Source organism: Vicugna pacos, chromosome X, assembly GCF_048564905.1.
Source record: "Vicugna pacos chromosome X, VicPac4, whole genome shotgun sequence".
NCBI classification, from domain to species: domain Eukaryota; kingdom Metazoa; phylum Chordata; class Mammalia; order Artiodactyla; family Camelidae; genus Vicugna; species Vicugna pacos.
In genome coordinates this window covers 14935378-14957281 of record NC_133023.1, presented here as the reverse complement: position 1 = coordinate 14957281, position 21904 = coordinate 14935378, and the positions used below count along the sequence as shown (strand labels likewise).

The 21904-nt window shown below is 37.7% G+C and overlaps 1 protein-coding gene across 6 annotated transcripts in view; it reads left to right on the top strand.

Annotated features, from left to right (window-relative positions):
- The window catches only part of RPS6KA3 (ribosomal protein S6 kinase A3), a 104382-nt gene extending 84131 nt beyond the window's left edge, over positions 1-20251 (top strand). For all 6 annotated transcript variants that reach the window (XM_072956822.1, XM_031673302.2, XM_072956823.1 and 3 more), the window contains 7 exons: positions 2383-2472; positions 4425-4583; positions 6351-6512; positions 9139-9215; positions 9678-9795; positions 14056-14196; positions 14841-20251. In XM_072956822.1, the coding sequence (XP_072812923.1) occupies positions 2383-2472; positions 4425-4583; positions 6351-6512; positions 9139-9215; positions 9678-9795; positions 14056-14196; positions 14841-14963 (870 nt within the window). In that variant the 3' untranslated portion in view covers positions 14964-20251. The remainder of the gene's footprint in view (positions 1-2382; positions 2473-4424; positions 4584-6350; positions 6513-9138; positions 9216-9677; positions 9796-14055; positions 14197-14840) is intronic.
- The last annotated feature ends 1653 nt before the right edge of the window (positions 20252-21904 follow it).

The window sequence follows — 21904 nt, the reverse complement described above, 5'->3', positions numbered from 1 at the left end:
CTCTTCTTTGGTAAATGTGCCTTTTGTTATAAAAAGGTAAGGTAAATTTAAATGTCTGGCTAGTGATCTTCAGGGATCTTAATCTGGAACCATGGATTCTCCTGTGAACTAAAGGTAAGGCAACACACATCCAGTTTGCCAAGGGCGGTACCAGTTTATGCGTGACCTGATTTTTAGTAGCACCCCTTTTACTCTCAAAAGTCCCCCATTTTATGGTCAAGATGTCAGGAAGTTCTTTGAAATTGTATACCAAAATTTGTATGTTTACATTTTCTGGCAAAAATGTTCATATACCACATTTAAAAGGATCTGTGAACCAATAAAAGAGAACTATTGTCATAAAATTTATTATAATTTGCTGCTTTAATTTCATTAAGTATCCTAAGACAATAAGGATTTTCTAAGCCAAAACCAAAAAGCACATGGCTCTAGGATAAAGTTTGAATCCAAACCTTTAGTTGTAAGTAAACAAATACTATATTCAAGTCTCTGCCTTTTCACTTCTTGAGATGGAAGCCTCTGCTCTCCCATCACAAACAAGTGAAGTAATGTCTAAAGCTTTCATCTTACCTTGAACCTTAGAACTACTCTGTAAGTATGAGTAGCTCATGTTTAGTTAGTAGGGAAAGTGGCATTAATTATTATTACTTGAATCCATCTACCTATCTTTCCGTCTATCTAGATCTAGTATGATTTCATTGTGCAAAAATAAAAATAAATGTGCCTTATATTTGCATGACAAATATCTGGGAAGACACATACACAAAAACTATTACTATTCTAAACTTGGGTGTAATTGCTTTGAAAAGTCATCAGTGTCCGTAAGGCTTCCTGTCAGATATAAGGATGAACCAGAGAAATATGTTTTAATTTGCTTTTCTATTCAGGGAAATCTGGGGTACATAGAAATTTTCAAATTGTGTACATGAAAAGAGAGGATGTGAATAATGTACTTGGTAGGCAGTTTAAGAATGTATCTTGCTTACATAAACACATCAGAAAAAGCAGAAATGTCCTGAGGCCCCCTTTGAATTATAGAAACCAGGAGCAGTGTACCAAAACCTTGAGAATATCTTCAAGCTATTTGTGGATTCTTGTGACTTAAATTAGTTTCATAAAACCAATCCCAGTGCAACTTGATTCTACTGAAATTACTACATATCTAAGATTCACAAACACAGTTACGGACATAATATGAGCTGGGCTCAGATCAGCAGATCAGAGAGAATGTTGCCAAAAATAAAACCTCCCAATGTGTTCTAGTTTTCAAAAGACTAGCCCCGAACCATCTCCCTTGAATAAGCATGTCTGTTCTATATAATTTTCCTCTTAATCATCCATTCGCCTGATTCCACACTATCATTTGCAGTTGATCACAGTGGACACCTATATGTTTGTCTTCCCTGGTCTCCAAATAACAAACTGTTTTTACAACTAAATCCATTTCCGATAGATTTGACTCTTACTGAGAGTTGCAAGCTCTTTCCTAGGATGCTGGAGCATTTGGGTATTTATTGCATACACTAATTACTAAGCTGTTTTAAAATTGAAATATGAAGGTCACAAAATTGGTTTCAGACTCCCCTTTGGATGAAATGAAAGCAAAACTTGTCTTTTTTAAAATATAATATTGCTTTAACAAATTGAAACATTAAGAGAAGTATTTTTAAGAAGCAGCTGACATAAAAGGGTTGGAAAGCTATGTTTGTATTTTAAAGAGCTTTATTATAATAATTAAACTTAATTCTAGCCAAGTAAAATTCTAGGTGTGGTTTTCTGCTTAGCTTTCTGCCTGGCTTCAAAAATAAAGCTTGTTGTACTTAACTATTAATTAATTTTTTATAAGTGGCTTACAACTAATGGGATATTCCTGTGGAAGCATTTTATTAAAGGAAGTAAAGTTAGTTAATTCAATAAACAGATGCTAGTGGTGGATTATAGATACATCTTGCTCTTAATTATCTGTATTGATAGGGTTTAAAAATTAACTGAGTTCTCAAAAAAAAAATTAACTGAATTCTCAAGGGTTTGAGACATTCAAGGATAGGAAAAAGGTATGTTAACTGTGTTCTTGGTAACTTTTCTTGAGACTTTTGACCTTTTATTAAATCCTAAACTTACTACAAACTTAAACTAGACAGGTGTGCCTGTGACTCATGGCATAGAATTTACTTTACAGCCTTGCCATCTATATCAAGACTGGCTTTCAAATTTTAATTAAAATTTGAATAAAACTTAACACATGAACAAAACTGGTTGATAAATGGCTTATATTAACATTGTTTATACATGATAACACCTAAGACACGTAGCTGTAAATACTTCAGGTTTATGACTGTATGTATACTTCAGGAGATTCTGTGATAATTATTTACCTTTCAGATTATTGATAAAAGCAAGAGAGACCCTACAGAAGAAATTGAAATTCTTCTTCGTTATGGACAACATCCAAACATTATTACTCTAAAGGATGTAAGTAGATTCTTTAATGTAAATCATTTGAATCAGTTGTCTAACTCACATTTGGAATGTTTTCAAATATCATGTGGTAGACAAAGAACTTGATACAGTAACTAAAAAAAATAGATTGGAGGACAACATATATAGTAGCATAATTTCAGTTATAAAGAAAAGTATCTTTATATAGTTAATTTTTCTGCTTTTACTTTAAGAAGAAAAGTATTACTGACATTATTGTTTTTAATACCAGCATTTACTGGAACACTTCGGTATTAATTATACTCAGAATTGACTAGTCTCACGCTCTGTAGGCGCCCCAGACTGTCTTCCTCAGTGCTGTCAGAGGGAGCTGTTGCTGGTACCCAACCATATTATTACTTCCCTGCCTACAGTCCATACCCCATCCCCTCCGGTCCCTGCATTCCTCCGTCTGTAGTAGTTTACACACTTCCTCACACACCCTGTGCTCCAACCTTGCTCGAGTATGTACAGATATTTTTAACATGCCTCTTTTTCTCCTGCTACTTCTGTCTTTGAATTTATGATTCCTTCAGTTGAGAATACCATTTCCCTTCTTTGCCTGGCTAGCTACCACACATCTAAGACTAAGCTAAGGCATTCCTTTCTTCAGGAATCCTGCCCTGCACATCACCACCTCCTGGACAAGTGAAGTATCCTTTCACTGCTGCCTATGGCTTTCATGTAACACAGCTATTGGCACAGGGTGCAACCTCCCTGTCTTGCTGATGGTGCTCACTTAGGCTCAAAGGCCACATCTTGGTGTTGTAGACCAAATATGTCATGTGGCCACCTAAGTCAGAGGACTTCTGAGATACCTTCGCTCTGAGATTTTTTTAATTCCAATGTTTACCCTCCCTTCTCCTTCTTAACCAAAACTCCAATTCCCTCCGAATAATCTATCACTGCTCATTGTTGGAAGGAGAGTGTTAACTTAATCCCATTAAAATGTGAAGTTTAACTGACTCTTTAATTAATATAACCTCCAAGAATCCAACCAAGTAAATTAAAAAGGAAATGTGAAAATACTTTCTCTCAGCCTTGCCTGGGAAGCTCCCAGAGCTGTTGCTGTTTTTTATGTCTTTGCTCCTTCCTTCATTCCAAATTCCAAAGCCTCTAAAATTCCCCCCCCCGTTTTGTTACAGCATCTCCAACATTTAAAAAAAACTCTTATTCCTATGTCTGTTTCTCCCAACTAGAATAAAAACTTTGAGGGCAGGTACCTTGTATTTTCCATGTTTGAGGCCCTAGCACATGGTACTTCTTACGGTCCTTAAACAAAGCCGTGTAGTAGCTCTATGAGGAAGGGGGACTAAAAGAGACTGAAGTTTAGTAAGGAGGTTATGTCAGTTTGGGATCACCTAGAGTACAGATCCAAAATTACAGTGAGCTTTCTATTTCCACATTAGGAGTAAACTGGTATGCTTCTGTGTGGTTGAATGGAATTTCTCTTTGCTAGTTAATCTTCCTGCTTAATTCTTGCCACAGCTTGCCTTTCAGTTTAATCAAAATCAGAATAATTCATTGTACTGTGTATATAAATACAGACGTTCTGCAGTTGCAGCAGAAGTTCCAGGAATAGCATAGCAGTGTGCCTTTGTACCAATCCCTGTTGTCACCAGTAGATAGAAAGATCAAGAGGAGTCAACCCGAAGAGCGGAAGTTCAGTGCCCCTTCATGTATCATACTCATAGTTATTTTAATTGTCATGAGTTAAGCTTCGCAGAAGGAAATTACAGGTTATTTTTCTGATGTTGTCTCATCAATTCCTATTTTAATACTCTTATGTGGGTACAATTGTTTGCAGATTTTACATCCTTCATTGGTTGTGATAAGTAAAATTTTCCTTGAATATAAAGAGTTAATTTCTCTCTACTATGCTGAACTTTGTTCTGAGCATGTAAAACTTCACATAATTTTTTACATTTTGGTGTTGAATTTTACAGGTATATGATGATGGAAAATATGTGTATGTAGTGACAGAACTTATGAAAGGAGGTGAATTGCTGGATAAAATTCTTAGACAGAAATTTTTCTCTGAACGAGAGGCCAGTGCTGTCCTGTTTACTATAACCAAAACTGTTGAATATCTTCATGCACAAGGGGTAAGTCTTTTTAACACTTATATATGTGTGCGTGTGTGTGTGTACACACACACACACGCACACATATGTACAGATATGTACACACACACAGATACCTTTCTTCTGACCTTTTCTTTCTTAATATTTGAGCTGTAGTTACAAAGATAGGAATTAGTCTATGCATGTAATGAAAAAAACCACTGTTAGCTTAATTATCCTACTGTTCTTCCTCTACATAGCCTTCTCCCATTGAGCTTGAAGTTCTACTTTGAAATTTTAGCTTGTTTATAAACATTAATTTCTTATGCTTCTTAAGATCTTCTGACCCAGAAGACATAACACTGTTTTTGCTAGGCCACTGTGTACTCTTGAGATCTGGGCCCATTTCGAGTTAAGAAGAGAACCAGGGATTGATAGGTTGTAGTCACTTATAAAGGGAAATCCTTCAAGCAGATGAGGCCACACAGTCACCTGGTTTCTGGCTGGTGGATGCTCTCTTCATTTCTTCCTACACTCAGATTTTTTTTAGTAAATGGCAATAAAATCATAATTTTAAAAGAAGAGGAAAGGGAGCAAAGGAGAGATGCAGGGAGGGAGGAAAGGAGAACAGCAGAGGAGTGAAGAGGAATGGGAAGCAGGAAAAAATAAGAGCTCTCTTCTTAAGGAGTTTATTTTCAGTATACTATTGTCTTTGCCCCTAGAAGCTAACAAGTGGAATATGTTAATTTAATTCTAGCGCTTTTTGACTTCTAGCTGCTCAAGACTTGCCTAGTACTGTGACTAGAAATTAGCGGAACTCAGTTTTCACTGAAGAATTTGTGACTCTAGTCATTTAAATCCTCTATGTTCTTTTCCCAATGCCTCAGAGGTAATTAGTTATTAAAATGGTCTGGAGAAGTAATGTTCTGCATGTTAGAAACTAAAACTCAGGTTATTGATTAGAATGTAGACTCAGAATTTGGTGATGGAAGAAATACCTAAGCCTAATACAGAGTACAGTGTCAGAGAGTCTTATGAAAAAAGAAGTATTCAAGTAGGTGATTAAAGGGGGGAAATAATACAAAACTCTTAAGGAATCGTATCTTTTTGTGTGTGACATTGTTATTTCGATATGAAATAGGCAATACTTAAGTAAATCTGAATTTTTTTCCTTTTTTACTCCTCAGCCCCATGCCTGTTCCATTGAGCCGTCAGCATGTGTTTGTTGTGTACATCCATTGTACATGCCATTCCCCCTTAGAGCAACCACGTCCCACTCTTCTGTCTCATTCATTCTGTTCTTCAGATCTTGGATCAGATGTTACCTCCTCTAGAGACTCTCCCTGACCTCCCAAGTTATGCCCCATTTCTCACCTGTTTATTCTCTGCCTCCCTTACTTCTGTGTAAGCTCCTGGCATGTAAAGGCAAGGACCTTATGGGTCTTGTTCACCAAAGTATCTACAGCTCCTTGTATAATACCGTGGTACGCTGTAGACGAGCAGTAAATATTTATTGAATGGTGAATAACCTGGAGACAGATGTTACTGCTATTTGCATTTTTCCTTAATCCACTTACTCAATTGGACGAAGAGGGGGAAAGTAAATACTCTTCTTTCTTCCTTCTCTCCTTGCCCCAGTTCTGTGGTAGAGTTATACTTAACGCTATCAGCATTTTATAACGTTGGGATAATGTGAAGATTGGTGACCCATCATCTTGTTTATTGCATTGCTTGACAGTTTGCAAATAAATAATTTTCCATAATGGAAATATATTGTTAATGTACCTCTTTAATTTGTGTTTCAATTAGGTGGTTCACAGAGACTTAAAACCTAGCAACATTCTTTATGTGGATGAATCTGGCAACCCAGAATCTATTCGAATTTGTGATTTTGGCTTTGCCAAACAGCTAAGAGCAGAAAATGGTCTTCTCATGACTCCGTGTTATACTGCAAATTTTGTTGCACCAGAGGTAATTGTGAAAGTTTGCTTGCAGTCTTTCAGTGTATTTAAAAACTCATTTGCTGTATTTAATATAGAATCGTTAATAGTTGTTTAATGGAAGGCTTATTGAGCAAATAGTTAGAATAAGATGTCAGCCCTTTTTCTTCTGTTACTAGTTCATCCTGTCATCAGTCCACTCACTACTGCCTGTAACCCTTTTCCTGCCCTGACTTCTGTCTTTCTGCATCATCACACATCTGTAGCTGCCCACTGTCACTAACACTTCCATGCCTGTCAGTGCGTGGAATTAAATGCAAGCTAGCTTCTTGTTCTCCTTTCCTAATACCCGTCTAGTTTCCTGGTTTTGTCAGCATCTTCCTGCATTTCCAAGGCTAAAACGTCATGATTTCTTCTCTTTAGCTGTATAACCAGTTACCCCATCTCTGTTATCCCCTAAAACCAGTTCAGGGTTGTTCTGTTCACAGAACTGCCACCCTAGCCCCTGCTTCCCTCCCCATGCCCCCAGATGACTGCCGCAGCCCGGGTGCACGTTGCCTCCTCTCGTCGTCCTGGGATCTGTCTGCGAAAGAGCTCCAAAGCAACTGGTCTTCCTCAAGCACTGCTTTGATCAAGTTACTTCTTTTCCTAAGAAATTGCAGTTCCTTATTGTAGTAAATCTAAAATTCACTTCTTCATCCTCAAATTTTCTTGCCTTTTTATTATCAGTATGTAAAAAAAGTATAACCATGAACAAGATAATAAAATATAATAGCTAACCCTAATCTAGGGCTTGTGTGCCAGGCACATGTGTTAGTGGATTTCATCCCCACAGACAGTGTTTCGAGATAGTAATGCACTCTCATCACAACTCTGTGAAGTCAGTGTTTTTGTCCTCACTTCCCGGGAAACCAGGTGCACAGTGAGGGGTACTGTCGTTTGCCTGAGGTCAGATGTAGATTTGAGCCCAAGCAGTCTTGCTGCAAAGTCTGTGCTTTTACCACGTGCTGGATGTTTCACAAAAATAATGACAGTTAGTGATGTTAGGATAGTTGGATTACCGAGTTGGATTTCCCCTCTCTTTTACAAACTTTTTGTAATTTTGTTACTTTTTAGATATAAAAGTATTTTTTGAAAGATTACTGTAGTCTCTTCTCCCAGTGATACTAGAACTGATGAGGGACAGATTTTTTTTCTGCTTTTTTGTCCACATCTCCACGGCCTCTGACACATTGGTGTCTAAGCGTAGTCACTCCATCTGGCCATCTCGTTTTCTTCATGATTGTTTCCCACTTTTTACAAGCAGCCTGCTTCTTGAAATAAGCAGGTAGCTTTTATGCCTTGGCACACTAGAATGTTTTTTGCTTCAGAACCTGCCTCAGTTCACCTTCAGGAAATCTTCCATGGTTAAACTCTCCTTAGACTGACCTCTTAACTCTTGGTCTCCTCTTTACCATTTAGTCATCCAACTGAAAACTTTATAAAGTCCCTCCGAAATCCTTCTTTTCTGTTCTCTCTCCATATTCAGTCTATCACCAGATCCTTTGCACTCTGATTCCTGGATGTTTTAAACCACTTTTCCCTTACCCTGTATACATCTAGTCTCCACTAAATCCTTCCCATTTTCTCTTTGTCTTTTCCCCTTTATGTCCTGCCTTAGTGTTGCTCCTCACAGCCCTTCACACAGTTTGCTACAAATTACCTCCTGTCAGTTGGCCTTGTCTCCATTCTCTTTTGCCAGCATTTCCTCCATACCTTGAGTTCTCTTTCTGGTATACACATCTACTTATTTTATTTCCCTGCTTAATGCTTCAACTATATCTGATTGCCTGAGGGGGAAAAAATCTAAATTCCTTAACAAGATACTTATAAAAACCCTTCAGACTCTGTAGTATCCCCTGTCTGGCCACACTGGACTTGCCTGTCACTAAACATGCTCTGCTCTCTCGCCTCTCCCTTTGAGTGTCCTCTGCCCTTCCCTAGAGCCCTTCCCTTTGTCTCCTGTATCTTTACTTACAGGCCCAATACAAGCAGGCTACCTCCTAGCCTTCCCTCTCTCCCCATATCAAGAATGAATTGCTTCCTCATCTTTATACCCATAGCACTTTAGACATAATTTTGTTAGAACACTTACCATGTTGAATTGTTAACTATACATATGTTTATTTCCTTTGCCAGATTGATTTTCTTGAGGAAAACAGGGTTGTTTTGTATTTGTCACAGTTTATGCCTGATAATACTTGGTGATTATTAACTGCTTGAGTAAATCAAATTATATATTCCTATAAGTATAATTTTGCACTATATCATTTGTACTGTTATATGTTTTCTTTATTGTTTTGTATGTTAACCATTTCTGCAGCCCCATACAAAATATAAACTCATTTAAATAAGAAATCTATCTTCAGTTTATTTTTATAGTCCTCTTTGTGCCATGGCAACATTCAATAAATTAATTTGAAAATCAAAATTTAAATTTATATATGTGAATTATTAGTAGTAGAAGTTCTGGAATAGGATGACTGTATTGCCTTATTTGTTAATCATATTCTGTTTTTCTTATATGCATTGATTTAGGAGAGAGAGTTCAGTTCACAGCCTGTCCAAATCTATACAATAAACAGCAAGGCATTAGTACTCATTTCTACTTTTTCTAGGTTTTAAAACGACAAGGCTATGATGCTGCTTGTGATATATGGAGTCTTGGAGTCCTCCTCTATACAATGCTTACTGGGTATGTACGATGTGTTGTAAGCATTCATTCATAAATATTTTGTTTAAATTATCTAGGTTTTTTTTTTAATCATATACACTCACATACCACATTTATAGCTGTATCATTACTGATTTTCTATAATGTACTATTTCTTAATCTCAAGTCATAAATTGATTTTTTCCATATCTTTTTGTACTCTTGTTATGTCATAAACATATGCTATTTTAAATAGTTTATTATATAATGTGTCATATCTTAAAATATTTGTATTATTGTATATTAAATCTGAATCAATATTTCATAACTTATACCATGACCTAGTGCTTTGTGAAGCTTCATGTTATTTTTCACTTCAGTAGATTTTAATTAAGTATTGCATTAAATGAACTACTTAGACTACTTTTGGACACTGCAAATAAAGATAAAGATTACAACAAAAGAGATTCTATTCACTAGCATTCTAATTCTATTTTAAATTAGTTACACTCCATTTGCAAATGGTCCTGATGATACACCAGAGGAAATACTGGCACGGATAGGCAGTGGGAAATTCTCACTGAGTGGTGGCTACTGGAATTCTGTTTCAGACACAGCAAAGGTAAGTATGGCTTCCTATTAAAAGCTTTTGAGAAAATAATTTTTCGTAATCCCTGGCAAGAAAAAATAGTATCAGTTAAAAACTTGTTTATAAAGTATTATTGAAGTGACGTTATGAAATAACTTGAATGCAAAAACTGACCACTTTGTTTCTTTCCCAGAAGATAATTGGTTTGGCTTTATTATCTCTGTATCTAAAGCTACTTCTTCCTGACAAACGTGATGAATAATAATGGTGGTAATCTTCATGATTTGTGTGTCTACTCTGCGCCTCACACTGCACCTAAATTATCCCATTTAATCCTCTTAACAACCCTGTAAAATAGGGGGTAGAATCACCATTGCACAGAAGGAAACCAAAGCCAAGAATTTTTGTGTGAACTTGTCTGCAGTTACACACCAGGCACGTGTGGGTGCTTCAAAATAAATAGCTGATTCTAAAGCCCTTATTCCCTAGAATAACTCCACCATGTTCAATTTTTGGTCCATATTATAAAGAAAGGGATCTCATCTTTGTCACAGTAGTTTTATAGTCTGCTTAAAGTGCATTTGAGAAGCCGTTCTCACTGGACGACCTACCATCTACTGAATAGCTGTGACTTGCTTTCCAGTTTTACTTTATTCAGAGAAGATTCTCTTTTCAAAAGAAGAGCAGTTTTCCACTTACAAATAAGAAAAATTTAGAGCTGATGAGGAAGATACATACTGGTAAAAGTGCTTGCTGACTTTTAGAGGTGGAAGCTTGAGTTGAGGGGATTGCATAAGGAAATAGGGTATGTCCAGAATTTATATAGATACTCTTGGCAGAAAGATGAAGCTTCGGGCAACCAGTTTAATGCCTGTGTAGATAATATTTTGTCTTGTAACTATATTTAAAATGAAATGTTTTCCCTTGTTTTAACAATAAAATTTCTTAAGCCAGATAGTTCATTTTTCTGGGTACTTGTTTACTTTTTAAATCATTTATTGAGTGGCTACAATGTGCTTAATAAGTGAAGGCTCCAGGCATAAAAGATGTGACTCAGATAGAACTCCTAATCTCAAAAAGCTCACAGTCCATCTGGGAGATGGCCAAAAATATCCAATATGGTGTCCCATATGCTGTTACAATAGTATGTTTTCTGTGCTGAAGAAGTTCACAGCTGATGCTTGATCAGAAAGATTTCAGGGAAAGCTTTCCAGAAGCAATGAAGGGATTTGCCAGGCAGCTTTGGGAAGTGGCAGGACGTAGTCCGTCCCAGGCTGAGAGAGCAGCACATGCTGTGCGTGCTCATGACGGCATGGGAACGGCGGGGTGCCTGCAGGGAGCTGCTAGTAGTTCCATATGTGCAGGTGCATGTGAGAGGGCAGCCGATGAACCCGGATTGTGAGAGGCTTTGTCAGTCGTGCTCAGGATTTGGGCTTTATCTAAGTGTTGGGGAACTGTTGAAAAACACTAAGCATTGTAGTGATCAGATTTTCCTTTCTCAAGATCACTCTGGAGGAGTAATTCTTGTGCACTGTAATCAGCCAGGAACTTAACCATGACTGGTTATGAGGCATACGAAGTAATGATACAATATAAAGTATCAGAGTTTACACATCACCTGCTTTTTTAATAAGTTAAAGCAAGTTGAAGTTATCTCTATAATTTTTATAATTTGGTTCTCATTTGCTTGCATTTTATTGTGCTTTTTTGAGTGAAAGACGTAAGGATGAGATACAAGTAGAGCAAAAAAATAGCATCCAACTCACAGCCTATCTTACGGATGCCACATTATTACTAATAACTGTTGCTAACTTGTCCAGTTAAGACTTGTGATTGCAAGTATGATGTAATATGGTGAATACCCACAAAATTGGGAGGGAGGGCTCAATCTGGTGTGTCCCCTCAAGAGCGAAGTTGCATATGTGCATGTTGTCAGTCATATGGGGCATGTGTCATATGTGGCTTTGAGAAGAACAGGACCGTAGCTGCCATTTACTGAGCACTTACATGTCAAGGACTGTGCTAACACTTTTCCCTGAACTATTTTATTAAGTCCTCCCTGACTTCATATTAGGGGCATTACTTGTAAGGTTTTACAACATTTCAGGTCATGAATAATGAGGACCTAATCTGGCGCAGTTAATAGTGGGATTTGAGCCAAATGGAGAGAAATTTAGGAGGCAGCATAGACTTGGGGGTTTATTGAACATAAGAAGCAAGGGAGAAGCAGCAATCAAGCATGCAGTCCACATTTCCGCCTCGGGCAAATGAGTGGGTAGTGGTGTCCTGCACCAAGATGTGGAAGTAGTTTTAAGAGGAGTGATGATTATAGATTTGAGCATTATGAATTTAAAATGCTTCCATGATATATAATTAAGAGATGTATGTCCATTAGGCAAATGGCTAGTATGGGTGTAGATCTCCAAAGAAAAGTCTGGAGTAGACGTTGAAGTTAGGAATTGTCGTCGTCTGTAGTAGCTGTAGCATAAATGAGCTTACCTGAGTGGAGTGATAAGAGAACCATGGAAGGAATTTGGGGGGGGCAGCACTATTTAAAGTGAAAGCTCAGGAAGGGTAGCAGTCAGAGAAGTGGTTCTAAGTGACTTGGCTGAAAGAGCTCTGGTTAACAGAGATTTGATTAAAATTACAATAGAGTTTTGTTGTGCTCCTGGACAGTTGTGCAACCTTCTAACGCATTTGAATCACGTTTGCCCACTTTCATAATTTGGAAGGAGAGGTCCCTAATTGTTTTGCTTTTTATTTCTAATTCTGGTTGGTAGCTTTTACCTGTTCTTAGCTGTTACTGATAAGTAAAAGTAAGAGTTATCTAACAGCAGAGGGATACTTGGAATAAAATCTCCCCAGTTCTCAGTATCCAGTCAACTACCAGATTGTGTCACTTCTTTCTCTAAAGCACCTCAGTTCCATCCGTATTTCTCCCCAACCCCAAAGCTGTTGTTTCTCGCCAGTCCCTAATTGGAGTCTCCAGGCTTGAGCCCCTCCAATCCATTTTCCTCCACATTTAGTGAGTGTAATCCCTCTAAAGTACAGACCTGACTGCATCATTCCTTTGCTTTAAATGATTTATCACCCCCAGAAAATGTGTAAATTTGCTAATATGGCTTACAAGCACCTTCGCGGTCTGGTCCCTTCTCACCTCTCCCACTTTATCTGCCGCCTCGCTCTCCCTTACAGTTGATGCTCCAGGCACGATGTGCCCCTTTCAGTTCCCAGATTGTGACATGTTCTTTCGCACCTGAGGGTTTCCCCTCAGACATACTCCGTTCTATCTCCCTGAAATGCTGTTTCTCCCTTCCCTTCTCGAATCCAGCTCCTGGTACCCTCCAGGTCTCATGTTCCTCTACCGAATTCACTCTTAAGCCACCCCACCCTGTTCATGTCATGTGTCTCTTTGTGATTCTCTAGCTGCACCTCATATTTGTCCATCCCATCAAAGAACTTACTATTTGCTTTGTCATTAATTCTGTGTCTCTCCCTCACCGGGCTAAAAGGTTCATGAGGTCAGAGTTCATTTCTGTCTTGTTCATTGCTAAATACCCAATGCCTCACACAATGCCTAACCTTTAATGGATACTCAGCAGATATATTTTGAATGAAGAATTAAACAAGTGGTGGATGGCTTTTATAAATCACATTATTTTGGACAATATAAAACTACATAGCAACTATATGGATCTCTACTTTGCAGAGTAAAGCATTTGTATCGATAGAAAGCATTTGTCTCCGGAAGAGTGGGATTCTGGGTGGTGTTCATGTTCTTTTGCTTTTCTGTATTCCAATTTTTCTATAATGCCCATGAGTTGCTTTTGTAGTAGAAAATAAAATTTAAAATAACTGTAATCTTGGGGGGCATTTAGAGCCCTCCAGTTCCTATTATCGGACAGTTATTTCTTCTCTGTGCTACTTACTACCAACAGCACAAAAAAATCTTAAGTAGCTGAAAATTACTTAGAAATAAACCTACAAAAATGTAGAAAACTCAGAATATCTGAGGTAAAAAAAGAGCCCAAATCCTTAAAGACATAAAATGTGGTAAATTTACTACTTGTAATGCACCAAAATTGCTGTTACTCCGGGAGGAGAAAAAAGGCTTAAGCTTTTGCATTTTTTTAAAAAAACAAATTGTTATGTTGACCAAATTACTTCACACCCCAAGGTCTGCCAGTTAAAAATAATGTCGGAAGCCAAGAAAGACTGCTCGACAGTGTCAAGTGCTATAGAAAACCGAACAGGGGGTTTAAGCTGGTTTTCTTCTTCTTTTTCCCATTTCAGGACCTGGTGTCAAAGATGCTTCATGTGGACCCTCATCAGAGACTGACCGCTGCCCTTGTGCTCAGACATCCCTGGATCGTCCACTGGGACCAACTGCCACAATACCAACTCAACAGACAGGACGCACCACACCTAGTCAAGGTGAGCGGTCCATTTGGGTGCCGTTTGCCATGTGTCCTCTGGGAGAGACTACAAGTCACCCTCTCTGTCCCCACAGCACCTTTCCCTTTCCCTCTGCCTCTCAGCCTGTGTCCACTTCTCTTGTGGGATTCTCTTATAGTGGGTGATTTAGAAAAGAAAAAGTCAAGACGTGCCAAAATATCGTAATAAAACTACTTGAAGAATGATTTCTGAATTTATCAGTCAGATAAGCTTTATGGATTTCCGAACTTTTCCCTATACTGTTCTCTCTTACACATAACCCAAAGCAGACTCTTTGAGGTTGTCAGCAGTGGCAAAGCACAAGTTCCAAAAGAGCAAGCCTTGCTACCTCTTATATTAAAGGATTACAAAGGGAAAAAAATTGAATAGCCCTGAGAAAAGTAAGGACTATTTGCTATGAGCCCATCCCTGTCCTCTCTCATCCATAATTTCAACCTCCCACATGAGCCTCTTCAATTTTAGTTAAATCAGAGGCTGTGACCAGGGCGGTTGTTTTCATTAGGAGCCTAACAACATCTGTACAAATTTGCATATGAAGAAATTGGGAAAAATTAATTTCATATTCTGTGTACAAGTGACTGGCCTTGGTCATTATTGTTGTGACCTTTCTTTCCTGTTTGCAGGGTGCCATGGCAGCTACATATTCTGCTTTAAACCGTAATCAGTCACCAGTTTTGGAACCAGTAGGCCGCTCTACTCTTGCTCAGCGGAGAGGTATTAAAAAAATCACCTCCACAGCCCTGTGAAGTGACCTCAGTGAGAGATTTGGTACCATGGTGTAAGCTGATAGCACAAGTTCTGGCGACAGGTAGCACATATCTGAGAGACACCTGCAAGCACACACTGTCCCAGCTGGTACCCACAATGCTGCTGCTCCTGCTGCTGCTCCCGCTTTCGTCTCTTCTCGCTTTAAATGATCGTTAGCAAGTTAGATTTTCCTGGAGCTTCGGATGAAATGAAAATGGAAACATGATGAAGATATATTCACTGAATCAACAAGAAGAATAATGAACATACGAATACCACCTAAAAATACACTGAATAAAGTACTCTACACCACATAGCATTATTTTTATAGGAAATATTTCATGTCCCTTAAATATTCTTTGTTAGTTATAGGGATGGACAGTTTATGTTAAGCACTTAGCTTAAACAATCCGTTTATATTAGCACTGTATCCCTTGTGCCATCCAACATTTTGTATGTTTTTGTAAACAGTTCATATACAGTACATTTCTGTACTGCTTTCTTTAATGTATACATGCCTTGTTTAACTTGGAATCTATTATTAATCAATTGACTATTAAATCTGGTTAAATAGTTCACCTGGATTAACAGTATTGTTGGACAGCCCTAAAAATGGCCAGATTGTAGAACAGCTGTTGAATGTAATACTTCCAAAATGTACATATCTTTCCCCATGTCTGTTTCACTGGTTTGTTCATTTGTTTATTTCTTAAAGTCAGGTGCTCTGTCAGGCTAACCTAGAGAGCTGTTGTGGTAGGGAAAGTTATCGTGTGTGTGCGGCATGACACAGGAGTACACCTGTCAAGTTAGTCCGTATACTTTGCAACTCCTTAGGATCTTTTTTTCCTTAATTAAGGAAGTAGCCCTTGCACTTTTAATCTTAAATTGGCATAAACTTGGGATTTTCCCAATATACATCAAAGGCCTTTAAGAGGCATGGTGAAGAGACTGGCAAAGGAAAATTCAGCAACAGGTCATTTATGTCCCATTGAATAGCTCATGGTTAAATAGATCAAATTGCTGAATTTAGCACATGAATAACAGGATACCTGTTCTTGTATACCTGCAAGAAAAGTATGCTTTTTTGGAAAATCGTAATGAATAATGAATCATAATGAATTCTATCCCATTAAGATGCTCTATATTAAACACTAATTTGAATGTAATAAAGGCCACGAGCCTCCATATGAAATTGGACTTAAACTTTCTTATTCTAGGGAATAAAACATTCTTGATCAAACGGTATCTGTTCTAACCTGAAATCATAGCTAAGGTAGGCTAAGTGAATGTTCAGCATTGAGTGTTTTCTGAATTCCTCCTGATAATTTATAGCCATGTAATTAATGCTTTCATTAACTTCAGAAATGATCCATTTTCATAATGGTCACTGGGTCTGCTTAGACTAGAGTATTCATTATTTACATCTAATTTGGTAGTTCCCACAATTTAATTTTAAAAACTTATGTATCCATAATAATTATTCCATAAAAATACCTGTATTTTGCCAAGCTACCTAGCATACGTCACTATGTAATATGGAAAACATATGAGCAAGGAAAAGGTGATTTAACTTATCTCATCATAAATGTGCCTAAACAAATCTTTCTTAGTCATGTACTTAAGCCATTTACATGAGAAATCTTTTTTCCTGCCAGAAGCTTTAAACCTTCCCCTGAGAGTACAAAGCCAGGAAAGCATGGTTTATCTAAATGTCTTGGAAACCACTTGTTATTTCTTAATTTCTCTTCTGGGCAATTAAAGAGAAAGAGAAAATCCATAACATGCCTTTTGCCCAAGTGACACAAAATGATTATTGCATAGAAATCAAATATAAGTTTATCTTCTAGACAAAAAATGTTTATAGGAGGAGGGATTTCAGAAGATCTAGATGGAGAAAGTTTTTAAATATTCTTGAGTATAGGATGCTAACTACTACAAGCTGCTTTCCATTGCCTGGAAAGAAAGCTTTTATTTTCCCCCCTCTTTTTCGTCTATTCAGTGTTTCTAACCATGGTCATCCCAATTTCTTGTTACTTTTAAAATGTTAATATAACTATAAGCAGAAAAAAAGATATATTTTCAAAATTTTGACACTGACGCTATCCCTTCTGTGCTTAGGTGTGTTGTCCATCATAGTCTTTTAGAACCAGAAGTAAATATGTAAATCCTTATAGATTATCTAGTGTAACACTCTCATGTTGCATGTAATGAACCTGAGACCCAAAGCAAAGACTAGAATCCTTAACTTCCCATTCAGTTTTTTCCCTTCCTAACACCGTGCTGCCTTCCCCTCGTATTATTACTCGATAATGAGCTGAGTTGCTTAAAAACTACATGTCTTGGGGCAGTCCTCTGCTGGTATATGAATGCCAAGTTTATTGCTTTCAAAGATACTGCCTTCTTTGTCCTAGTCCACCTGCCAGTTTTACTGGAGAAGAACAAGTTATATGTTCACAAAACTGAAGGCTTTCTGCTGAAAAGTCAGTCCGGGAGCATACTTTATTTCATCTGTGGTTCTGGTGTTCCTATTGCTTTGACTTAGAGCAGACAGGCTCAGCCAACAGTATGCTCTAAAATGTAGTGCTTTTGCTGGGTTAATCTTTCCATTAATTTCCCCAAGTCCAGTAGTTGCAGTAGTGAGGCCCTTTACCAGTTAGTGCTGCTGGTTACCAGGGCCTCTTCCAGGAGATTTTAGTCCAATCTGAAAGATACTTCAATATGAAAGAAGGAACTAAACTATCAGGCCACTTTTGCAAACCTCTTTTTAGCTTATAATCCAAAATAATATTCAGACTGGTAGACTGAATTTAACATTGCCAAGCACATACAGGAAAATACGGATTACACTACCATGTGTTTTGTATCTTCCCTTTCAAGTGATGATGCTAAATTAAGGTAAGTTTTTTGTCCTTTTAACTTTTTATATAAGTCATTTCAGCTCCTTCTAATTTATAGAGATGTCTTCTTTCTAAGTAAGATCAACCCTTAACTTTAACAGATTTGATGTAGATTTCATTTATTCACAAGCAGCCCGAAAAGTCCAAGAATGTAATAATTTTGAAAAGGCACAGAGTCAAGATGCTGTGAGGCTGACGTGTGAGAAAAGTCACTTAGTGAGTGTCTGGAGAGGGTGCGGGGTGTATGCAGTGGAGAGTCCACATTTCACACACAGCGGGCTGCAAGGAGTGGGCTTGGGCCAACCATTTCCCATCTGTTTTTAAGAAGTGATTGCTGTTGGGGCCAGGGGACATCATGGGAGATGGGGCTGGCCTGTTAGCTGTGCCCTGTGCCCTCAGCCCAGGAAAGGCATTATGAGTGGGCAGAACGGGCTGGATAGGAAAGAGGCTGGGGTAGGTCCAGCCTAGGGTGAGAACAGAAAAACATTCAAGATTTGGGGGCTTGGTACAGATGTGCATCACCATGAAAGCCAGCAATACACATTTCAACATGTCTTTGATTTTCTCTACTTCCTGGCCTTTATAAATGACCTAAAATTTTTTCAGTTTGCTTTATTATATTTTATGCAGAAATTTCTCTCTTATGGTGGTATTGAGCATTTGAAATTCATGAAGGCATTGGGACAGATATCTCAGGAACGTAAAGGGTCAGAAAAGGTCTGCTTTCTGTGATTAACAAATAACGCTGGATCCCATGGCTGACCTTGGTGCTTAAACCAGGAGGTTCCAATCTGGTCCTAGAGTTCTGTCCCTCCGAAAGGTCCAACTCCATGTAACTAACCAACTGGATGTATACTTTGAGCCTTATTTAATTCACAGAGAAGTTGACTCAACTCAGCATTTTTCTTTCAGTTAATGAAAAGTCCTATTTTCACCTCCAGATTGCTTACATTTTACTGGTCTCCCCAAGTGACCGTTGGTGGAGACCATTTAATGAAGGAATGAAATCCGCTTTCTTGGGACTGTGGTACTCTGCAGAGCCACGCTTAACCACTTTTTCTAGCGAAGAATCTACAGAATGATAATAACTAAATATGGATGGCCAAGAAGAATTTGTATCTACAGTGCGCTTTATGTATTTTTGACACTGCTGTATTCTGTGTGATCGAGTGACTTGTAACTGGTTCCAATGTGACTGAGTGTTCTCAAAGAATTCTAGTAACTAAGTCGACTTCATTTTCTTAAGCCTTCTTTACTATCAGTCTCACATTTACCACTTTGATTCCAGTCTTTTAACTGTTCATAACAGGGCATACCAAGGGTTGGGATGAGAGCCTACTTCCTACCTCTTAAGGCACTTTCCTCATTATTTTGCCATATAACCTTGAAGTGCATGATAAGCTGTTTAAATGTCCATGACTTCTCCCAGAGCAACTAACAAAGTATATGACATTGAATAGAGATTAGTGGAACGGTAAATTAGAGACTAGGTTCAGAGGTGCAAACCTCAAGAAAACCTCTTTAGAGCACATACCATATATAAACGTATGTGAGAAGAGAGTCACTATAATAGTCCTAAGTAGATTAGTTCAATATCTAATGGAAGTGAAAATCTTTACTCCTATTATCACTATAGTACTGAATGAACTGTATACTGAGTTTTTCAAACAAGTACTTAAAGTAGAACTTTTAAATACAAAGCAAGGGCATAAGGATAAAGGGTTTGGTTTGTGTTTCTCTAAGTGTAGTTTACCATCTAAGACTTTGTTTTTCAATTTTTAAAAAAAAGCTTCAAGGTATTGCCATTCCTTAGCATCCTTAATAATTGTGGGTGATGAGTTTTTAACTCTTCAAATTATGTCCATGTATTATGTTTATCTTAACTCTGACCCTAAGCAAAAGGGAAGGTATACACCTAAGGGATGTAATTATTTTGCATTTTTGGCCATGGGTGGGAGAGGGGTGGGTATCTACTTAAACGGTTTTTAAAAAAGAAAAAAAATCACAAATATTTTTCTACTATGATATATGATCTTACTTTATACTAGTTTCTCTCTAGTAAGGCATGCCAGAAGCCCAAGGCACCGTATCATGAGTTCATACGTATTGTACCTTTTATTGGTGGTTAAATCGCATCAGATGCTTGGCACTGCTGCCATAATTATGAAGTGCTTGTAAAGGATTAAATATCACTGAATACTTTAAATTGTTTTACTTCAGAGTCTAATCTGGGCAGTTTTCAAATCATACTATTAATGTGTAATCTAAGCTCTTTCAGATGTATCCATGAATAATCCTGGAACAAAATTGCTTGTATTCCTGTCACAGAACAGGTTTTGTAATCTTTAAAAGAAATGAAAATTTATATAATAAAGTTTCAAATAAACGCATGTATGTCCCTTCATGAGATTATTTCAGTTATATGATGATCAATCCTTCATATCATCCAATTGTTCTATCCGAAGTATAAATTTATCAAGTTGGATTGATAGAACTTAAAACAGGAATGTTTCTGAGTTAAGTGCAAAATAATTTTTCGATGCAAAGTCTTGGTTAGCCCAGAGAGTTTGTCAAATCAGATGCATAGATCTGACGCACATCAGTCATAGCTCTTACCCAATATCAAACTTGATTAATGATTTAAAGGATACAGGGTAATCACCAGGCACAGATGAAACAATCTTTTCTTGGAGAAGTCCAAGATTATCGGACTTCGCTCCAAAATGCCCCTTTTTTCCCTTCATTACGGTACATTTCAGAATTAAAGGACAGTTTCCTTCTGAGCAATGTATGTGGAGACATTGTTTACAGAAAAGCAGTCACTTGGTTTTGCAACTTCCTCTTTTTATACTTCATTAATTACACAGTTTAAACAACGAGCCCCCATTCTCCAGCCAGCCATGCCTCATAAATCCATAAATTCCAGGTTTTACAATAAGCTATCTCTATAGACGAAGTGTGTCTTGCTAAAAGTATATTAGAGAAAAGAACTTTTTGTTTTCTTTCTGCTAATATCAGCACTTTTTAAAAGGAGATTTGATTGAGGTCATTGATTTCTGGTACAGAGGGAATGGCTGTAGGCCTGCAGTCAGCCTTTTCCTTCCTAGTTGACACTTTTGGTAGTTTTATATTATGATAATGTGTTTGTCATAACAAAATACCCCAGAGTGTGTATCTTAAATAACAGAAATCATTTTCTCACAGTTCCGGACTCTAGAAGTCCAAGATCAAGGGTGCTGGTCTGGCTGGGTTCTTCTGAGGCCTCTCTCCTTGGCTTGTAGGTGGTCGCCCTTGTGATGCCCCACCTGGATGCCTGTTCCTTTTCTTACAAGGACACCAGTTATATTGCATTAGCGCTCCACCCTAACAGCCTCATTTTAACTCAGTTACATCTTTAAAGACCTTAACTCCTAGATAGTTGAGGTTAGGACTTCACCCTGTTTTGGGCTGAATCATGTCTCCTTCCAAATTCACAGGGGCCAGATATAAGTCATATTAAGGAATCTGAATTTTATCCCTTTGGTTCCCGCCACCCTCCCCCAACCCTGTCCTCATTCTTTATTTCACAGACTGAACCTCATAGCCCTATAGTTGATCACCTGAAATTTTCAGAAACACCCTGAACTTCCTTACATCCCTGCCTTTACACTGCATCTGTGTAAGCAGTGTAACCGATATGTTGGAAGAAACCATACAATTATGAAAAAAAAAGCCACTGCAAATTTATGTTTTCTAACCTCAGCTAAGCTCTTAGTATTGTTTGTCAATTCTTTTGTTTTTCCTTCATCAGATCCATTTTCCCATTTCTTTCTTTTAAACAGCTTTATTGAGATATAATTTACATAAGATAAAGTTCACCCATTTAAAGTGTACAATTCAGTTTTTTAGTATATTTACAGAGTCCTATGACTACAATCATAATCCAATTTTAGAACATTCTCATCATCCCACAAAGAAACTTTGTACCCTAATCCAAGCTGCCATTGTCTTTTGCTTGGACAATTGCAGTAGCCTCCTGCATGGTATCTGTTTCCTCCCTTGCT